The sequence below is a fragment of the Myxocyprinus asiaticus genome, chromosome 24 (assembly GCF_019703515.2).
Source record: "Myxocyprinus asiaticus isolate MX2 ecotype Aquarium Trade chromosome 24, UBuf_Myxa_2, whole genome shotgun sequence".
In the NCBI taxonomy this organism is placed as follows: Eukaryota; Metazoa; Chordata; class Actinopteri; order Cypriniformes; family Catostomidae; genus Myxocyprinus; species Myxocyprinus asiaticus.
Window position 1 is genome coordinate 26,233,228 of NC_059367.1, and position 18,946 is coordinate 26,252,173.

Genomic DNA, 18,946 nt, shown 5'->3' on the forward strand with positions numbered 1-18,946 from the left:
CTATATTTACATCACCAAAAATACTTTTTTCAATGTACTGTATGAGTGCGTATGTAAACAAGTAACATTAGAGGAACACATTAAAGCTCACATGAAATATGTATGAAATCTCTCTCTATTTTGAGCTTATTATTGTGTCATTTGTTTATGATATATCTGTTTTACACTTGTAGCACGACCGCTTGTTGTACCGCACCTTGAATTGCTTCTTGACAATTCAGAACCACATTCGTGGACAGCGACCATGTTAATATCCCAAAGACAGCGTGTACCGGTGAATGCGTGTGATGCACAGACGCCTCAGCACAAACAAACAATGATTGTTCAATAACTTCATATTAAATAATTAAAGCTCGCGCTGAACCCTGCATAATTGCACCCACACCCAGAACGACTTAGGAGGGAATCATTTCCGAAGGATATAGGCTTGTTACAAGCAACGAGCTCATTTATATTTGTGTAGACTGTTTTTAAGTGCAAAAGGCTGGTGAAAGTGTGATGTATGTGCGACACTCGCCTTCTCGGGGGTGTGGTAACGCTCGCGCTGTGAACTCGTGCGCGCACGGGCTATGAATACTCCGCACTCAGAGAGAGGAGCGCATAGCGAGCACCGGAGAACCGACGGCATGGCTGCTTCTAAGGGGAAGAGCGAACTCCGTTATGTGGACTGGATGTCAAGTTTACCGGCAACCCTGCACAGCATTCCTCTCACCAATCTCGCAATTCCGGGTAAGCGCTCCTTTTTTTGCCCTTAGAAGCAATAGTAGCAAGAGTGAGAAAGGGGGTATAAATATTACATAAAGGAAATATGCTGCTTGGGGCCGGATTATTTTTGAATGACTCAGCTGACCCTTTCAGAAAGTTTTTATTTTGGTTTCATTTAACGTTAATGGTAATGTCCGCGTGGGGTATAAACTCTTATTCAAACGCACATTGAAATGAGAGGTCACCCAAACGTAGTTGAAATGGATTGTGCCTCTGACACAATCTATTGTGTGACAAATGTGCTGGTCCAATCCAGCGAATGGGTTTTAAGAACGTTAAGATGTGTGACAGAAATTAAATAGGACACATGTTGCTCGGGGCTCGAAATCCGAGGTCTGTGTGGCGGATTAAGAGACACACCACACTGCACATGTGCTACAGCCCTGACCAGAAAAAAATAAATAATAAATGCACAGAGCTAACGTAGACATATATAGTAGTTGCCTGGAGCAAAACAAACAAGAAATAGGCGGGGAAAAGTAAAACTGTCAAGTCACAATTTTTTTCCTTAACACGTTATCCACAGTCAGTCTCCACATTACCCTCAAAAACCTTACGAAAAGGTAATACTCTCTTTAAATTAGCATTTTTGTGCACATAGTAATTTGCATGGATATATGCATGTACTATATCCTCCTGAGACCCGAGCGTTATATTGTGTGCATTTTCCATTTCCCTTTCTGATAATTAGCATCACCTAATAAAGGTACAATATTATTATTATTATTATTATTATTATTATTATTATTATTATTTATCAAGAGCAAATAGTTTTCCTAAAAATTGATGTCCACATATGTGGACATCCGGACTAAATTGTGAAATTTTAAGTAATACCAATATATTTTTTTTAATTATCAAATTGTTAACTATGTTTCCAGAAGTGTTGGTTATTCATGTTTTCGACACGTTACAGACATCACAGCTGATTTTCTGTAAAGCTGCTTTGGAACAATGTGTATTGGGAAAAGCACAAATAAAAAAAAAACTTTACAAATACAAATTATTTGACTTGATTTTACTTTTATGTTTAATGTTTTTCTTTTTTTTTTTTTTTTTTTGTTAAAATAAAAATTATACATTATAAATTCTGAATCTAATTATTGATAACCATTGTCCCATGTCTGCCAAACATGTTGAGTGATCCAAACATCATCTGCAGCCTGAAACTGAACTTTTGATAGAAAGTTTGGATTGAATGCACTTGGCTTCATAGGAAAACCATAGGATGCTCCCTTGCTCCCTATTTAGTGAATGACTTAACATGCATTGTGCTGTCTGTCTGCACTGGTCTCAGGACAGTTCAAAATGCACCTTTTTTCATCCTAACTCAATATAAAGCCTCTGAAAGCAATTATTTTTTAACGCATCAACACACTCTCACGGTGAAATCATCAGGATTCGTACAACATTTCTAAATTTGGCTAATTCGTATGATATGGTGCGACTGCACTCGTTTGAATTCCAACGACTTTCACTACAGCCACTGATGTCGCTGGACATCGTTTCCATCTAATACGTGACAAGTACTTGCTTCTGTCACACACAACAGCTTCCTATCAATCTTTATACACTCTACTGATTGGTTAAGTTTAGATAAGGGGTTTGGGTAAAGGCATAATATTCCTTAATGCCTTGTGCGCGGAACTCGCACTTACTTCCGCAATAGATATCCGGGAATTTGCATGTGATGAAGTTGTACAAGTTTATGCGAACAACATCGTGCAAGACAATATGAAATAGCCAACTTGTAAATTATATATGACTTTTCATGGTATCGGGTTGAAATGCATAGTAAATATAGGATTTCTAATGAAAAACTTGTGCTATTGTTTAACAGTGTGGTGTTTCACGATAAATTGCTCAAATTTAAAAAATGGCATATTGGATGAAACTAGAGACACCAATCTTATGACTCAAACAGGTTTCAATGTAAAAACTTAATTAGGTGCCTTACCAGAGATAAACTCGGCTATGATCGGCGCCATGTTGTTTTGTCATTTGACTCCTAGTCGGTTTAAATGAAATGAAATTATGCGTACGAGGAGATAATTACTACTGAAACTTTGCTTGTTGTCACTGTCAAGTCCTGAAGTCTAGAATAATGAAAACATGTTGGAAGGTCTGTTTGAATTAGAGGATGTAATCCAAATATATTTTTGCATACAGGTTTTGCCCATATTTTTTTGTTTAAAACCAATACCAATTTATCACTTGTTCAATGTCTATCAATAATTTCTTTTGGAACAGATGTTTCCATTTGGAAAACAGTAATAGACTTCTCAATATTCACTCTGTTCAAGCCTTTTCAGACTACACATAACATATTTTCAGCCCCAAGTTAAAGGGATAGTTCACCCAAAAATGAAAATTCGGCATCATTCACTCACCCACGTGTTGTGCCAAACCCATATGACTTTATTTCTTTACTGGAACACAAAAGGTGATGTTCAGCAGAATAGTAGCCTCAGTCACCATTCACTTACTTTGTATGGTAAAAAAAAAAAAAAAAAAAAAAAAAAAGCAATGAAAGTAAATGGTGACTGAGGCTCACATTTTGTCTAAAATCTCCTTTTCTGTTCTAATGAAGAAATCAATCATATGGATTTGGGGTAACACTTTATTTTACTTTGTCCTTGTTACACATGACATGTATTGATTATAGTAATAACAGTCAATTATGCATAATTACAAGCAACTAACCCTAAACCAAACCCTTACACTAACCCTAAACCTATTGTAAGTACATATTGGTAATTAGTAATAATCAGTAATTACTTGTGTAATTACACTGTAACAAGGATACTGTAAAATAATGTGTAGCCGAATTTTGTATCAACAAGAGGGTGAGTAAATGATGATTGAATTTTAATTTTTGGGTGAACTATCCTTTGTAGACAACTGAAGGCTTTTGTGGTGCTAAATCAAAATTGCACTGCCAGAATAAGGCTATACAGTTTTATATAGTTTTATCTGAATTACTAACCAAGGATAAAGTATAAACAGTGTAAAACACAGAACCAGTAAACCTAAGATTGCAATAACCCAGATTTGAAAATTAGCCAGGGTTAAGCATTTCAAGTTTGAAAACCCAATCACTGGTTTTCAGCTTTTACAGTTGAAAGCAGTTACTAAAAATCCACTCTTTAAAAAAAAAAAAAAAAAAAAATTAAATTTACTTAATTAAAATCAACTACAACACAACTCGATTTCATTGTGTTCTATCCATTTAAATTTGAAAAACGGAAGTTTACTTAATCCATTTGAGTTTGGACTACAGGAATACTTTTTGTGGTGTTAATTGTTTGTGGTCAAAGCATTAAAAAAACTGGGCAAGAGATTTCCATTTCCCAGCATGGCAGCATGCTTTGCATTGGACTCTAAAGGGAGAGTAAATATTACAATTAAGTGTAATTTATGTGTTTTTGTGCAAGATTAATATAAAGGGGGATACTTGTTAGTTTTTAATGTGAAGAATGAAAAGAGTTTCTGTTATGTTGGAGTTTTGGGGGTTACCATTATGGTGAACAGTGGAGGTTATATGGGACCAAAATCCCGTCAAAAGTATTGCGGTCACAGATCCAAAAATTTTAAGCGTAAATCAAAATAATAAGCGTGAATCAAAAAATAATAAGCGCAGATAAAAAAAGAATAAGCGCAAAAATAAATAAAAAGCGCAGATCAAAATAATTAGTGTAGATAAAAAAATAACAAGCATGAATCAAAAATATATAAACACATTTAAAATATGCTGCAAAAAAACAACAGAAAAATTAAAGCAAAGTCATCAGAATTGCAAACAAAATTGCATGTTTTCCTTGGTTATATTACTGTTTTTTGTGCTCTCTGACAATTTTGCTCATATTTTTTTTTTTTTTTTACACTTACACTGTATTTTTCTTTGCTTTTGTTTCCAAATTCTGCGCTTGGTTTTCCAAAACTTGTGAGTAGTGTTTCATGTAAATCAGGGGGCATTTTGCATCCCCATTGGTCCACTAGTTTTTGCTCTACAGCTCCTCCTCTAGCCAATCATTCGAAGAGGGGAGGTGACTTCACTCCAATGTGACTCCGATGGCTGCTGCTCAATCACACGATAGTAGATGAAGATGGATAACCATCAGTTAGCAAATCCTGGACAATCACAGGTAATTGAATATAACTATATTATTTGTGGTTGATAGATATGCTGCTTGTGTCTGTTTTGAGTATTTTCTGACAACTCTAGGAAACAATGTGTTGTCCGAGTAGGCCATTATCATAGTCCGTTAACACATGTATCAAGTCAGCTGAATTTAGTTAGCAGAGTCTTTAGTTTAGGCATTATTTAAGACTTCCTTGTTTGTGGGTTATTGGCTGCATATCTAAAAAAAAAAAAACAAGGCTGGGTTGGTGTGTATGTTTGATGCATGTATTTACTAGCTGTACCAATGTAGTCGCGAGTTCAGAACCCAACATGATCCGCTTTTCCATGTTGCTGCATGTGCCATTATGTACTGATCCTGCATTGGCATGGCTACATGTAGTTTCTTTTTCCACGATACTGCAGCAAAATTAGAAACAAGTGACCTAGCGTCCCCACGTCAGTAAATAATGCAATAAAGTTGGCTTGACGTTGGACGTTCTTTATTCACAAATAGTCGTAAATTTAGGGACCGTCTCTAGAGATTTCCATAACATAGAGTATACAACTTGCAAATGACTTACAGTCATAAAATCAGCTTCAAAGTGTGCATGTATGTGTCAGCAATAATGCACACCTTTTAGATTTTTGATAGAATAAAAAAAAAAAAGTCCAATCATATGTAAGCATTTGTATATTCATCAGTATTATAATAGGCCTTGGTGTCATAATTATTATCTTAAGTCAGGAAATACTTGTTTGTATGTTGCTTTGCAGGCTCTTTGTGCCTCACCCAAACAAGAGTAGCCTATTAAATTTAAACAAAGATACATCAACATTATATACTGTAAACACAGTTACTGAAGTACTGAAGGTTGTGCAAAAAAATTACTCTCAATTACAAAAATATGTTATATCCAAAAGGGTCTTATCTGGTGGCCAGCTGACAGAACTAAAATCCAGATCCCGACACCAAGGCCTATTACAATACTGATGAATATAGAAATGCTTACATATAATTTGATTTTTTTTTAATTATTATATCAAAAATCTAAAAGGTGTACATTATTGCTGGCACCTACATGCACACTTTGAAGTTGGTTGTATGACTGTTATTCATTTGCTTCAAATGTTTTTGAAGTTGTACACTATGTTATGTAAGTATGCACACACACTATGAGAAATTGAGATTATGTGTGCTACTGATTGAACTCAGACAAAACTAAAACTTTCTTGTGCATGTGCAGCATCTCCCCTCCACGACTCCACACATGACTCAAGTTCACAGACAAAATTAAAACAATTTCAGACAAAATAAACTAAATTTCAGACAAAATAAACATTTCTTGAAAGCATTGTTTGCTAATGGGTAATGCAGTCAGAGGCTATAAAGGTGCTGCAAATGACAGTACCCCCAGTTCTCTCTTTGCTGAAGCCATGAGTGCACATTTCAGTGCCCAAAAGGTCGTAGATCTGATTTCTTCAGATGTCCACGAGGAACAAGAGAACAATGATTTAGAAGAGGAGGAGGTATGTGAAGAAGAAGATGGGGAAGAATACAACCCAGAGCATGATGCATCATCTTCAGATGAAGAAGAAATCCCCCAAGCTGAAAGTGAGACATTTTTGTCAAAGAACAGCAAAATAACATGGTCCTTGTCACCATATGACAACCAGGGCAGGATGGCAGCACAAAATGTCATAAGGATGACCCCAGGGCCCACAAGACATACAGTTGCCCATGCACAGGACATCGCCTCAACATTCTACATGTTCATCACACCAGCCATCAAAAAAATAATCTTAGAGATGACAAATATGGAGACAACTAGAAAAGGATGGATGAGATTGACCTTCGTGCCTACATAGGGCTGCTAATCTTAGCGGGTGTATATAGGTCCCAAGGCGAGGCTACATGTAGTCTCTGGGATGCAGAGAGTGGAAGGGCGATTTTCCGTGCCACAATGCCACTGAAAGTCTTTCACACTTTCTCAAGAATGCAACGATTTGATAACCGTGAGTCAAGACCTGCAAGACATGTGAGAGACAAACTGGCGGCCATAAGAGAGGTCTGGGAGAAGTGGGTGGAGCATCTCCCATACCTCTACAACCCTGGGCCTGAAGTAACAGTGGTTGAGCAACTGGTTCCATTCAGAGGTACATTTTTATTTTCATATCTGTAATGTAAGTGATTTTCACTGTTAATTTTATTATGTATTGCTGTAATATCATTGATTTATGTGATTGTTTTCTGTGACACTGATACTAATTACTGATTGTAATCTCTTTTGTCAAAAGGTCGCTGTCCTTTCTGGCAGTATATGCCCAGCAAGCCAGCAAAGTATGGCATCAAGATATGGGTGGCCTGTGATGCACAATCCAGCTAAGCTTGAAAGATGCAAGTCTACACAGGGAAGCCGACCAGTGGAGGCCCGGAGAAAAACCAGGGGATGCGGGTTGTGCTTGATGTGACAGATGGACTGAGGGGGCACAATGTCACGTGTGACAATTTCTTCACCTCTTATGAACTCAGCCAGCAGCTCCTGAAGAGGAAGATCACCATGGTTAGAAAAGAAAAGGCACAGTTAGAAAGAACAAGCCTGAGCTCCCCCCTGCACTCCTCGCAACAAGGAGGAGAGAGGCCTTCTCATCAAAGTTTGCCTTCACCCCCATTCTAGTTTCTTACCTTCCAAAGAGGAACAAGAATGTGGTCCTCCTGAGCACACTGCACAAAACGGCTGAGATCAGTGATTGTGAGGACAGGAAGCCAGCCATCATCCTGGACTACAACCACAACAAAGGAGGCGTGGACAACCTGGACAAGGTGATTGGAACTTACAGCTGCAGGAGGATGATTGCCCGCTGGCCCCTGGTCATCTTCCATAATATCATTGATGTGTCCTCATACAATGCCTTCATGATATGGTACAAGATCAACCCTACCTGGATGCCTGATAAGCGGAACAACAGGAGGGTGTTCCTGGAGCAGCTGGGAAAGGCACTTGTAACCCCACACATTCAAAGAAGGGAGCGACTCCCCCACACAGCAGCCTCTGCAGCGCTTGTGAAAGCTGTTCAGGGGGCTGAATCTTGTCCTGATCCACCTGAGGCTGCAGCTGGGGCAGGCAAGAGGAGGAGATGCCAATTCTGCCCCTCAAAGAAAGACTGTAAAACAAATACTATGTGCTGCACATGTGAGAAATACATCTGCAAAGTCCATGCACACACACTTGCATACTGTCCTAAATGTGCTAATTAGAGTTGATTGATATACGTTCTTCACGTTTTTGTTTTGTATCTATTATATTATTTTATTCTTATTTATTGTTGTTGTTTATACACCTTGTGGGTGGGGGCAATGGTTCGAAAAATGGGAGAAGACTAGTATTTTGTAGTTGAATTCCTCATTGTACAGTATATAAGAATATATCACTATGTTGCCAAAAAAGTTCAAGACTGTTATTGTTTCCCTTCAATAAAATGCTTTCTGCACATTTCTGCTACTTTCTTAGGCTATACAAGTGCTATCTCTTACTAAACAATTAATGTTTACACCTATGCAGTACCTTTAGCAATAATAATAATAATAATAATAATAATAATAATAATAATAAACCTCAGTAAAGAAAACAATTATGACAGGTGTGTTGTAATAAAAACGAGTGGTGTCCACTGATTAAATGGAGTCTTTCTGCACTGTGAAGAGGTAAAACCCACATATTCACAAAGTTTGTGATGAATGACAGGTTGTTTCTTCATGCAAAATAGATTTGGGGTTTAAAATTCAATTAATCTGCTTTATTTTAGGGGTTTGGTGAAGGTGGGTCATTTTTTTACCCTTAGGACAAGGGGAGTATACAGAATGTTAAGACTACACAAGGGATAAACATCCACACCAACTCAGCCTTGTTTTTTTTTTAGATACAGTATGCAGCCAATAACCCACAAACAAGGAAGTCTTAAATAATGCCTAAACTAAAGACTCTGCTAACTAAATTCAGCTGACTTGATACATGTGTTAACGGACTATGATAATGGCCTACTCAGACAACACATTGTTTCCTAGAGCTGGCAGAAAATACTCAAAACAGACACAAGCAGCATATCTATCAACCACATATAATATAGTTATATTCAATTACCTGTGATTGTCCAGGATTTGCTAACTGATGGTTATCCATCTTCATCTACCATCGTGTGATTGAGCAGCAGCAGCCATCGGAGTCACATTGGAGTGAAGTCACCTCCCCTCTTTGAATGATTGGCTAGAGGAGGAGCTGTAGAGCAAAAACTAGTGGACCAATGGGGATGCAAAACACCCCCTGATTTACATGAAACTCTACTCACAAGTTTTGGAAATCCAAGTGCAGAATTTGGAAACAAAAGCAAAGAAAAATACAGTGTAAGTGTATAAAAAATGAAAATATGAGCAAAATTGTCAGAGAGCACAAAAAACAGTAATATAACCAAGGAAAACATGATTTTATTTGCAATTCTGATGACTTTGTTTTAACTTTTCTGTTGTTTTTTTGCAGCATATTTTAAATGTGTTTATATATTTTTGATTCATGCTTGTTATTTTTTTATCTACACTAATTATTTTGATCTGCGCTTTTTATTTATTTTTGCGCTTATTATTTTTTATCTTCGCTTATTATTTTTTTGATTCATGCTTATTATTTTGATTCACGCTTATTATTTTTGGATCCATGACCGCAATACTTTTGATGGGATTTTGATCCCATAATGTTAAGCTAATGAACAAGACAGGTAGATGTTGCACATTAAATTGATTGCTCGCTTTGTTGAGCAAATGCTGTGCTAACCATAGTATAGTTACTAAACTACACTTCTAACCAACATTTATATACCATGCAAACATTCGCTTTCACTAGTTAGTACTTAAAGAAATTTATTTGAGTTACACTGACATGTCTAATTTTGTTGGGTTTACACAATTCAACTTGTTTTTTCTACACAAAGTATTTGTGTTGAGATTACATAGTAATTTTAAGTAGAGAAAACTCATTTCAAACACGTGGAACTACTTTCCACGATTGAAGTTCAGCCAAAGAGCAATTTTTTTTAGTGCAAATGAAGATGGTACATAGCTACATCATTGTGAATGGTTCTAGAAGGAAATGTTTTTGCAGTTTTTATGGTAGCATAGGGGAAGTTACTCTGCCAAAAGCACCAGATAAACAGCGCTGGAGGCTGAAGCAATCAGCCAGACAGGCTTTGAGAGACTTGGGCTCTGATTAAAAGCCCTGATTAACGTCAACAGTGTGTCATGATTTCAAACCTTTGCCTAAGGGACTAATTTACTGGCCAGCAACCTCCAAATCTTAATTTTAACTATCAATTATAGATTCTGATTTCTTGATCATACAGTAAGTGCTCTGACTACAACATATGAATGTAAACTAAAATGCATCATTTGCATGCAATACTGCAGTGAGAAGATTTCCTCATCCCGCTAATGGCCTATAAGTCTGGTTTGGATTTCTGAAGAAGTAGCCTAATTCTGGAGAACTTTACCTAGTGCCATTTTCTCTCTTCTGTAAAACTTTTGTAAAATAGTGATATCAACAAGGCTGTGGGTGGGCTGTGGAAAGTCGTAGTGTAGTAGCTGTTTATCAAAATGATCTATACAAATTAAGCCTTGGATAAGAATTCTGGACATGTATCACTCCCACACAGATATCTTGCTTATCTGAAGGGAGCGTTTAAGTTTTCAAAATGCAAGGCTTAGATCTCACTTTTAAAGACATGGAAATTAAGTCTATGAAAATGTATACACCCTGTCCAAGCACTTATGTCCTCATCTGTAAAATAAAGAGAGACCAAAGCATTTATCCTGAGATCTAATCACTATGAGACATCAAATCATATAGGATCTGTCACGACTCTGACCCGCCAATTGATGTGGATTTTGTTTAACTAACCCTCTGGAAGTACAGTATGTTTTCAGCTGTCATACACAGATATAATTATAGAATCCAATGATCATTTTAGTTCCCCAGGACCAATTCATAAAAATACAGCCTAATCATTGATCTCCTGACTTTGTCTCATGCATATTTCAGTGACGCTTTATACTTGCCTCAGGTACTTTTGATCTTATGTTGTCATGATGACAGACTGCTGGAAGTTTACAAGATTTCAAAAGATGCATAGTAAATGTTATTACAACTTTATAAATGAATATCCATAGGCTATTTTTATAAAATAACATTAACTCTTTAAGGTGAATTGTGTAATTTCTGTGCCACTGTGGTACTGCAAAATGAATGACTGTTTTCAAACAGATTTACTGAACACTACCTTCATCTGCCATTGGTCGGATAAAGATATACTCCCGCCCAAAATTCACGTCATTGGTTCAGCCAAAGTTGCAATGTTGGCCTGGTTGGGTTGCTCAAACAAACGGTGTTTAACCTTTCAGAGGAATTAACCAATGAATGGCTTACTTATAGACTGCATATTAAGCTGAAATAGAAAGTATTTTAACACACATCACCTTTAACTCTTTATAAGTAAATCTTGAACTTCCAGCCAAAATGTACTTCAAATTAACCCTTTTTACATTTCCACATTTGGAACGCGGAAGTAAACCATAGCAGGGTAAACTTCGGTGAATGGGAGACCACAGCAAATATAATTTTTGCATTCCCCTTTTCTCCATCAGGAAAATTAAAAATTACTATTATGTTTCCATGATTGTCCAACAAGAGAAAAAAATATAGAGAGATAGATTACAGCAGTCAGAGTTATTGTCAAATCTATTGTCACTCCTTCAGCAGCTGAGAAACCACATCACAGCTGTGGTAACTATTTGTTTTGTTTTTTTATATATATTATTATTATTCATCTATTTTTTAATTAATGTCCAGGGTAATATAATACAAAGTAAAATGTTGACACACAAAATAATGTAATAGAAAATTATTTGCTAGACTTACGCTTCTAAATAAGGCGAAAACACATCATCATAATCTGTGAAAAGGTACGATAACAATTATTTCCCGTAGAATCTTTTTAGAAAGTAGCCATCTGTACCAAAAGTGTGATCTAAATCATCAAAGTCAGTCTGTAGATATATTTTGATGACAATTTGTATTATAAGACTATCAAACCTGATATTTTTAAAGGGATTGTTCACCCAAAACTGGAATTCTGTTATCATTTACTCACCATCATGTTGTTCCAAACCTGAATGACTTTCTGTCTTCCATGAAACACAAAACAAGATGTTAGGCAGAATAATAACCTCAGTCACCATTTACTTTCATTTTATATATATATATATATATATATATATATATATATATATATATATATATATATATATATATATATATACATAAAAAAAACAAAAAACAATGCAATAAAAGTGAATGAGGCCAACATTCTTCTTAACAACTCTAGTGTTTCATGGAACAAAGTCATGCTGTGGAACAACATGAGGGTGAGTAAATGATGACAGAATTTTTTTTCTATTTGGGTGAACTATCCCTTATAAGTATTCCAGACCAAAATCTCCAACAGCATCAAGGTCAGTGATTGCATTAGGAAACACTCTACTGTGACCTTTATTTCCTCTCTTGGAACTCTTTTTATAGTCATTCCAGTTGAAGAGGGCCAAGAAATTTTTGTAAACTCAAACCTCTTCTTAATGCTCAACTGATCCTCCTGTTGCAACTTAATGTTGTTTACCAATATTAGCAATATTGTAGGTAAAAAAAAAGCAATCAAAATATTTGATATTTGCTCTACCCTCAACATTTTCACCTAACTGATCTCTAAAGTTGTATTTGTACACCCTTAATTCCCCCCCCCATTCTTTACTATTCTTTTCTATATTTCTTTATCTATGTGAGTTAATGTTAATGAAAGCTTGAATTTGTGAATAATGACAATGTTTGTGAGATAAGTTTACAATAAATGTAATAAAAAAAATAAAATAAAAAAAATAGAGATTAGCTAGTTGTCCACAAAAACACACTTGCAGAAACGTAAATCATCCTCCCCAGAGGGCAGACTATTTATCCCAGTGATACATTTATCCCAGCACCCTGTAAGTCCCTTTGTTGGACACTGAACAGTGTTAGTGAAAGGTGTATATAATGAACGTATGTGTCTCTGCTAAGTATCTTAGAGAAATGTTTTTGTGCTTTAGCTGAGGCAGGCTTTTGTGTGGCTCTTACACCACTGCACTTGTCTGGATGGATGGCTTGATGAGGTCTGCTATACTTGCCATTGTCACCTGCGTGGCAAGACCGAGGTGGGGGAATTGTGTCAATGTAGAGGGCGGCTGTGCTAATCTAGTATAGTGAATACCGCTGCTTTATGTGCCACCAGTATATTTAGAAATTAGGCAGACTATTGCAGTTCTGAGACAGGGGTAGATCTGGTTTCATTCGTTTTAATGGACAGCCATAATTGTTATTCATGCTTTGACACACTTACTTTCATAAACAGATGTCCCTGTGCCCCTAAATCATAGATGGCAATGAATCAGATTTTGAATAGCAGCCACTGGCAGACACAGAAATCAATGTAGTCTTTCCCTAGTGGCCAAGCATAATTATTTTGTCCTTGAAAGATTTTTCATACATGGTAGCATATGTAATCTTCAGGGTTGGGCCAAAATCTTTCTAGCAAGTCAGTCCACTGGCGGCCATTTTTGGAACACTCCTAATAAGCTATACCCATGTCAGTGTAACTCCAGTCTACTTGAATGGGGAAAGACCAAAATGGTTGGTCAAGATTATTATCAAAGAACATATTTCAAATCGGCAGTCAAATCTGACAAGACTGGTATAATAAAATGTGCTTCTTTACCTCAGATTGTGCTAAAAAACGTAGCTCGTATGGCTAATGCACAAACACATTCTCGAACTGTTTGACAGACAATGTCTTATCTAAAAGGTGATTAGCTCTTTTACCTTTATGGCTGGACATCCTTTTTACATCTGTTTACCGTTGGGCGTTCCAATTTCTCCCATTAACTTGTGTTGAACCCGGAATATTCCTTTACGTTCATGAGTTGGAAATTAGATTGAATTAGTCACGCCTATGATATTGAATTGGAATTTGGATATGAAAATATGAAATATATATAAATTAATACAAAAATTCTGTAGGCTGCATTTCAAACATTGATTTTTAATATTATTTAATGTTTCTGGAAATAGCCCATGTGTTGGATGAGAACATGTCAATGAGTGATTCATATTAAAAAGTGAAAGGCATTAAAAACTACATTTACAGGGTTATACTTACTAAACCTGTCAAGAAAATGTCCATATTTGACTCCAAAATGATATATATATATATATATATATATATATATATATGTATATGTATATATATTTTGCATATAAAAAAGAAAAGAAAACTATTTTTAGAGCTATCGAGACTATTTCTATTGTGACATTATTTTCATGACAGTTATGCACATTCATTTTGAAAATAATGGCAAAATGGCAAAAATCTTAATGACCCTTAATGTAGGCCATATTTTCTTTATGCAAAATCAAATTCCAGATTTTTGTATTGATTAGGGGTTTAGTATGATCAAAAAAATTTCTTGACAAGTTTCGTGAGAATCATCCTACAGCAGTTATATTCTTTCCATTTTAATCCACTTAGTGAAATTCAAATTCGAATTGCCGAACAATTCTGCATCCTGTTTGCTACCTTGATTCAAATTCAGGAACTGATTCAGAATTCAAAGAGTATTTTCAATTCAGTTCTGAATTGCACACAACCCTGGTAATCCTACCTATTCACTATGACAAAACCATAGCTTTTTGTTGATGAGATACACAAAAGCTTGCATAATCTAACTGCAGTGGTATAATAGAAGCATTCTTCACAGGTCTAGACATTTGACCTTGAGACAGCAGCAGTGCCAATTCATCTGCTATGCTGAGTCTCTTTTCCTAAACACATGTAGCCTCCATTGGCACATTTTGGCTAAACTCTTTTGGTATGTTTATTAGATTGATTTTACATGCTCAGTTAGAAGCCAATAATCACCAAACTCAAATCACATCTTCTTTACTCAGATAATTGTTCTTTGCACATTATTTGAATTGCCCACTTTTCTCCTGTATCTCTATCATTATTATTTCACTGTAGAGTATTTCATTGCCTTGATGTAAAAAAAAATGCCTACCGAAAATCTGATAAGGTGTAGAAATTGTTTATTTTCTGATTGTAATGGCTTCAGACCTCAAGGGCACTAATTGCACTTGTCTGATACATCTTTAAATCTGTCCATCCATCAAACTGTTCATCCATTAATCCTGCACTTTAGAGCCAAAAGAGAGGATTTTCAGCCTGCCATGTCTCAATATCAAGATAAATTGAAAGTGACTAGACATGAAATTGCACAGCCACAATGGGGAAGAGTCTCTCTTTCCTTTAATAATATTTTTTTCTCGCTGTACATTTGGGCGGTCCTCTGTGGTTGACAATTACATGTCAATCTTTTCTGATAAGAACTGTTACATCATCACAATGGCCACTGCTGGCCCTACCCCATTTGGCACTCTAGGCGAGACCCTCCAGTAACCCCACCCCCCGCCTGATAAAAATTATTAGTGAGTTATGTAATAGTTTTTGCACACACACACACACACACACACACACACACACACACACACACACACACACACACACACACACAAAAGAGTACAAATTAACACATAATTAAATACATCAATGGGTATAAACTCAAAGAAGCCAAACATTAATAATAACAATGTTGGGAAGAAATATGCAAGTGCATGTTATGCCTTCGTAAGTAGGCATCATAATGATGTATAAAAAAATAAAAAAATAAATAAAAAAAAGAACGAAAGCAAAGGCGCACTGCCCTAAAGATCTATGCATATTATACAGTATGTTTTACAGCAGGGGCATTTTTAGGCTTTCGTCATTACTGGGGAGTCTGGGGCCCATCAAGTACACAATCTATTGTACAGTGATGTTGAAGGGGGTCTGGGGGCATGCTTCCTGGGGATATTTGTTTATTTGCAAAAACAGCACTAAATAATTAATTTCTGGTGATTTTAGGAGCATCATTTGAACATTTTCTTTAGTAGCCTACATATATTGTGTAGCATTAATGAAACCGTGGACTAAAAACGTATTGACACCTTTCTCATTACACAGCACAGGATTAAGTTTAACAAAGTTACCTTTCTCAAAAGCCTGCTGTGGCAGTATCATGGTACAGTGATGGTACAATATGGTAAAACCGTTGTATTTGAAAAATATATATTTCAGATGACAATGGCAGCCCATGGGGTCACATTAAACCCTAAAACAGAACCTGCTATAAGTTGTTGGTTTGCTTTTAAGCATGGCTTTCTTGTCAGTGGACTGCAGTGGAGTGGACCTTTAAACCAGGGAGGTTATTGTTCAAAATAAACAATGAATCTGATGATCAACATTATTTACTGTCAGTCATCTCTGGATTGGCTGTTTAAAAAAGAAATGAGACAGAATAATTGATGTTTTTAATCTGCTCTAATGCACTTACTCTCCGAGGTAAAACATAAGACCAGTCAGTTACCATCAGTTTTTTAAATGGTCCATTTTCCCAAAAATCATTCTCCTCAAATGTACCTAATATCAGCTCAGTATATCTCAAGACATGGATCCTTTAATAAGAGAATCCTCCTTTGCATTTAATTCATGAGCTGTTAGGACACAAAATAAATGCAGTGGGCTCTCATAGAATATGATCTTCCCAGGCCTGTTGAATTTCAGATTGTTCTCATCTGTTCAACAACTGAGTTTTTATGTGATTGCATGTTTAGGTCTAGGATGCAGCATTGGAGAAGCAATAACAAATATGATTAATTTAATTTCCTTTGACTTAAAGTATTGTACAACAGCAACATTAAAAATCATGAACTAATGTACTTTTTTAATAAATGTATTATTATGCACCTTACTCCAGAGAACAAAAACTGCCTTGGTAATCTTTCATAAAAATGCTATAATTTGCCCGTCTCATAAATAACTGTTAAACTGCTGTTGAAGAGAATGCAGGTTTTAAAAAAAATCTTGCCATTAGTTAACGCAATAATAGCTCTATATTTCCAATCAACATGAATGTAATAAAGGTTACAGCAGTAATAATAGCTCATGTAGATTTTTAAAAAAAGAAGCGTCACCATTGGAATACGTTGAGATGCTTTGGAGGATGAACCTGACCTTCGGTCTCCATGTCCCAGTCAAAATGTTTCAGAAAAGGAGTAGTTTTCCATAATCGACTGCAAATTAGCATTCAGGTCTAGCTGCATTCTGGTGTGGAACGGCCACTTATCACAATTCAATCAAGTCTTGATGGATAAAATCAAGTCCCTCCCTGCATTTCTTTCATGTTGAATAACACATTATGTCTATAACACATATAACACCTATGTCAAGGAGGAAAATTAGATATATTCTGTTACTCATTAATCTGAATTTACATTTACATTTAGTCATTTAGCAGATGCTTTTATCGAAAGTGACTTACAAACGAGGAACATAGCAAGCAATTTGTCATATAAAGTTCAACAACATCTGCAGTGTTGTACTGCCATGTTCTCAAGGTGGCTGGAGTAGTATAGGCACTAGCGCAGAAGAAAGAGAGAGTTTTTTTTTTTTTTTTTTTTGTACAGAAGTGCAAGTTCAGTAATAAGTGCAATTAGTGTGGATTGGTTAAGTGCTCACAGAACAGATGTGTTTTCAGCTGGTTCTTGAATTTTGAGATGTGTGAAGGGTGGAAGCTCATTCCACCACAGAGGAACAGAGAAAGTAAATGATCGTGAAATAGACTTTGAGCCTCTTTGTGATGGGACCACTAGGTTCCGCTCATTCATTGACCGCAGAGAGTGAGTTGGAGCATAGCCCTGTAGAAGTGAATTGAAGTAAGAGGGTGCGGTTCAGTTGGCTGTCCTGAAGGCCAGAGTCAAAGATGTGGGCAGCTACAGGTAGTCAGTGGTGTGAAATCAAGAGTGGGGTGACATGAGCACTTTTTGACTGATTGAAGACCAGACGTGCTGCTGTGTTCTGGGCCATCTGCAGTGGCTTAATCATGTTAGCTGGGAGGCCAGCCAACAAAGCATTACAGTAGTCCAGTCTTGAAATTACCAGAGCTTGGACCAGGAGCTGTGCATCATATTCAGACAGAAAAGGTCTAATTTTCCTGATGTTGTAAAGTGCTAATCTGCAAGACCGGGCGGTTGATGAGATCCGGGTGGTAAAATTAAGCTGGTCATCTACAACCTCTCCCAGGTTCCGAGCTGTTCTGGGTGGTGTAAGTGTAGAAGAACCATTATGAATAGTGAGGCTGTGGTCAACAGATGGGTTGGCTGGGATCATGAGGAGTTCTGTTTTGGCAAGGTTAAGCTGAAGGTGGCTTTCCTTCATCCAGGCCGAAATGTCCAAGAGGCAATTAGAGAGACGAGCTGAGACAGCAGAATCATCAGGTTGGAACGACAGGTAGAGCTGCATGTCATCTGCATAGCAGTGGTAGGAAAAGCCATGAGCATCAATGATCGGTTCAAGTGATGTTTTGTACATCGAGAAGAGGAGGGGTCCAAGCACTGATTCTTGAGGAACACCAGTGGTCAACTGATGTGACTTGGACACCTCCTCTCTCCAGGAGACCTTTAAAGATCTGTCAATGAGGTGTGACTCAAACCATCCAAGTGCAGTTCCTGTTAAGCCCAGGTCAGAGAGGGTGGACAGGAGAATCTTGTGGTTCACTGTGTTGAAAGCAGCAGACAAGTCAAGGAGGATGAGGACAGATGGTTTGGAGAATTTGACACAGAAAGTTAACATAAGGCCACAGCAACAAAGTGTGAATATGTATATTAGATGCTGATCTTAGTGTCATTAGTGACATAAGTGTCAGGACTGAGAATTTTCGATTGGGGTAAATCTTTTCCTTCCTTTCTTCCTTCTTTCCTTTTACCCTCCCTCCCTTTCTTTTTTTTGTTTGTCCTACCCTTTTTGCCTTCCCTCCTTCCTTCCTTTCTTCCTTCTTTCTTT

The 18,946-nt window shown here is 36.8% G+C and overlaps 1 protein-coding gene across 1 annotated transcript in view; it reads left to right on the plus strand.

The window, feature by feature from the left end:
- The first annotated feature begins 583 nt into the window (after positions 1–583).
- Positions 584–18,946, plus strand: part of plcxd3 (phosphatidylinositol-specific phospholipase C, X domain containing 3) — a 32,919-nt gene continuing 14,556 nt past the window's right edge. Inside the window, exon 1 of the mRNA XM_051653178.1 lies at positions 584–729. Coding sequence (XP_051509138.1) covers positions 627–729 — 103 coding nt within the window. The 5' untranslated portion in view covers positions 584–626. The remainder of the gene's footprint in view (positions 730–18,946) is intronic.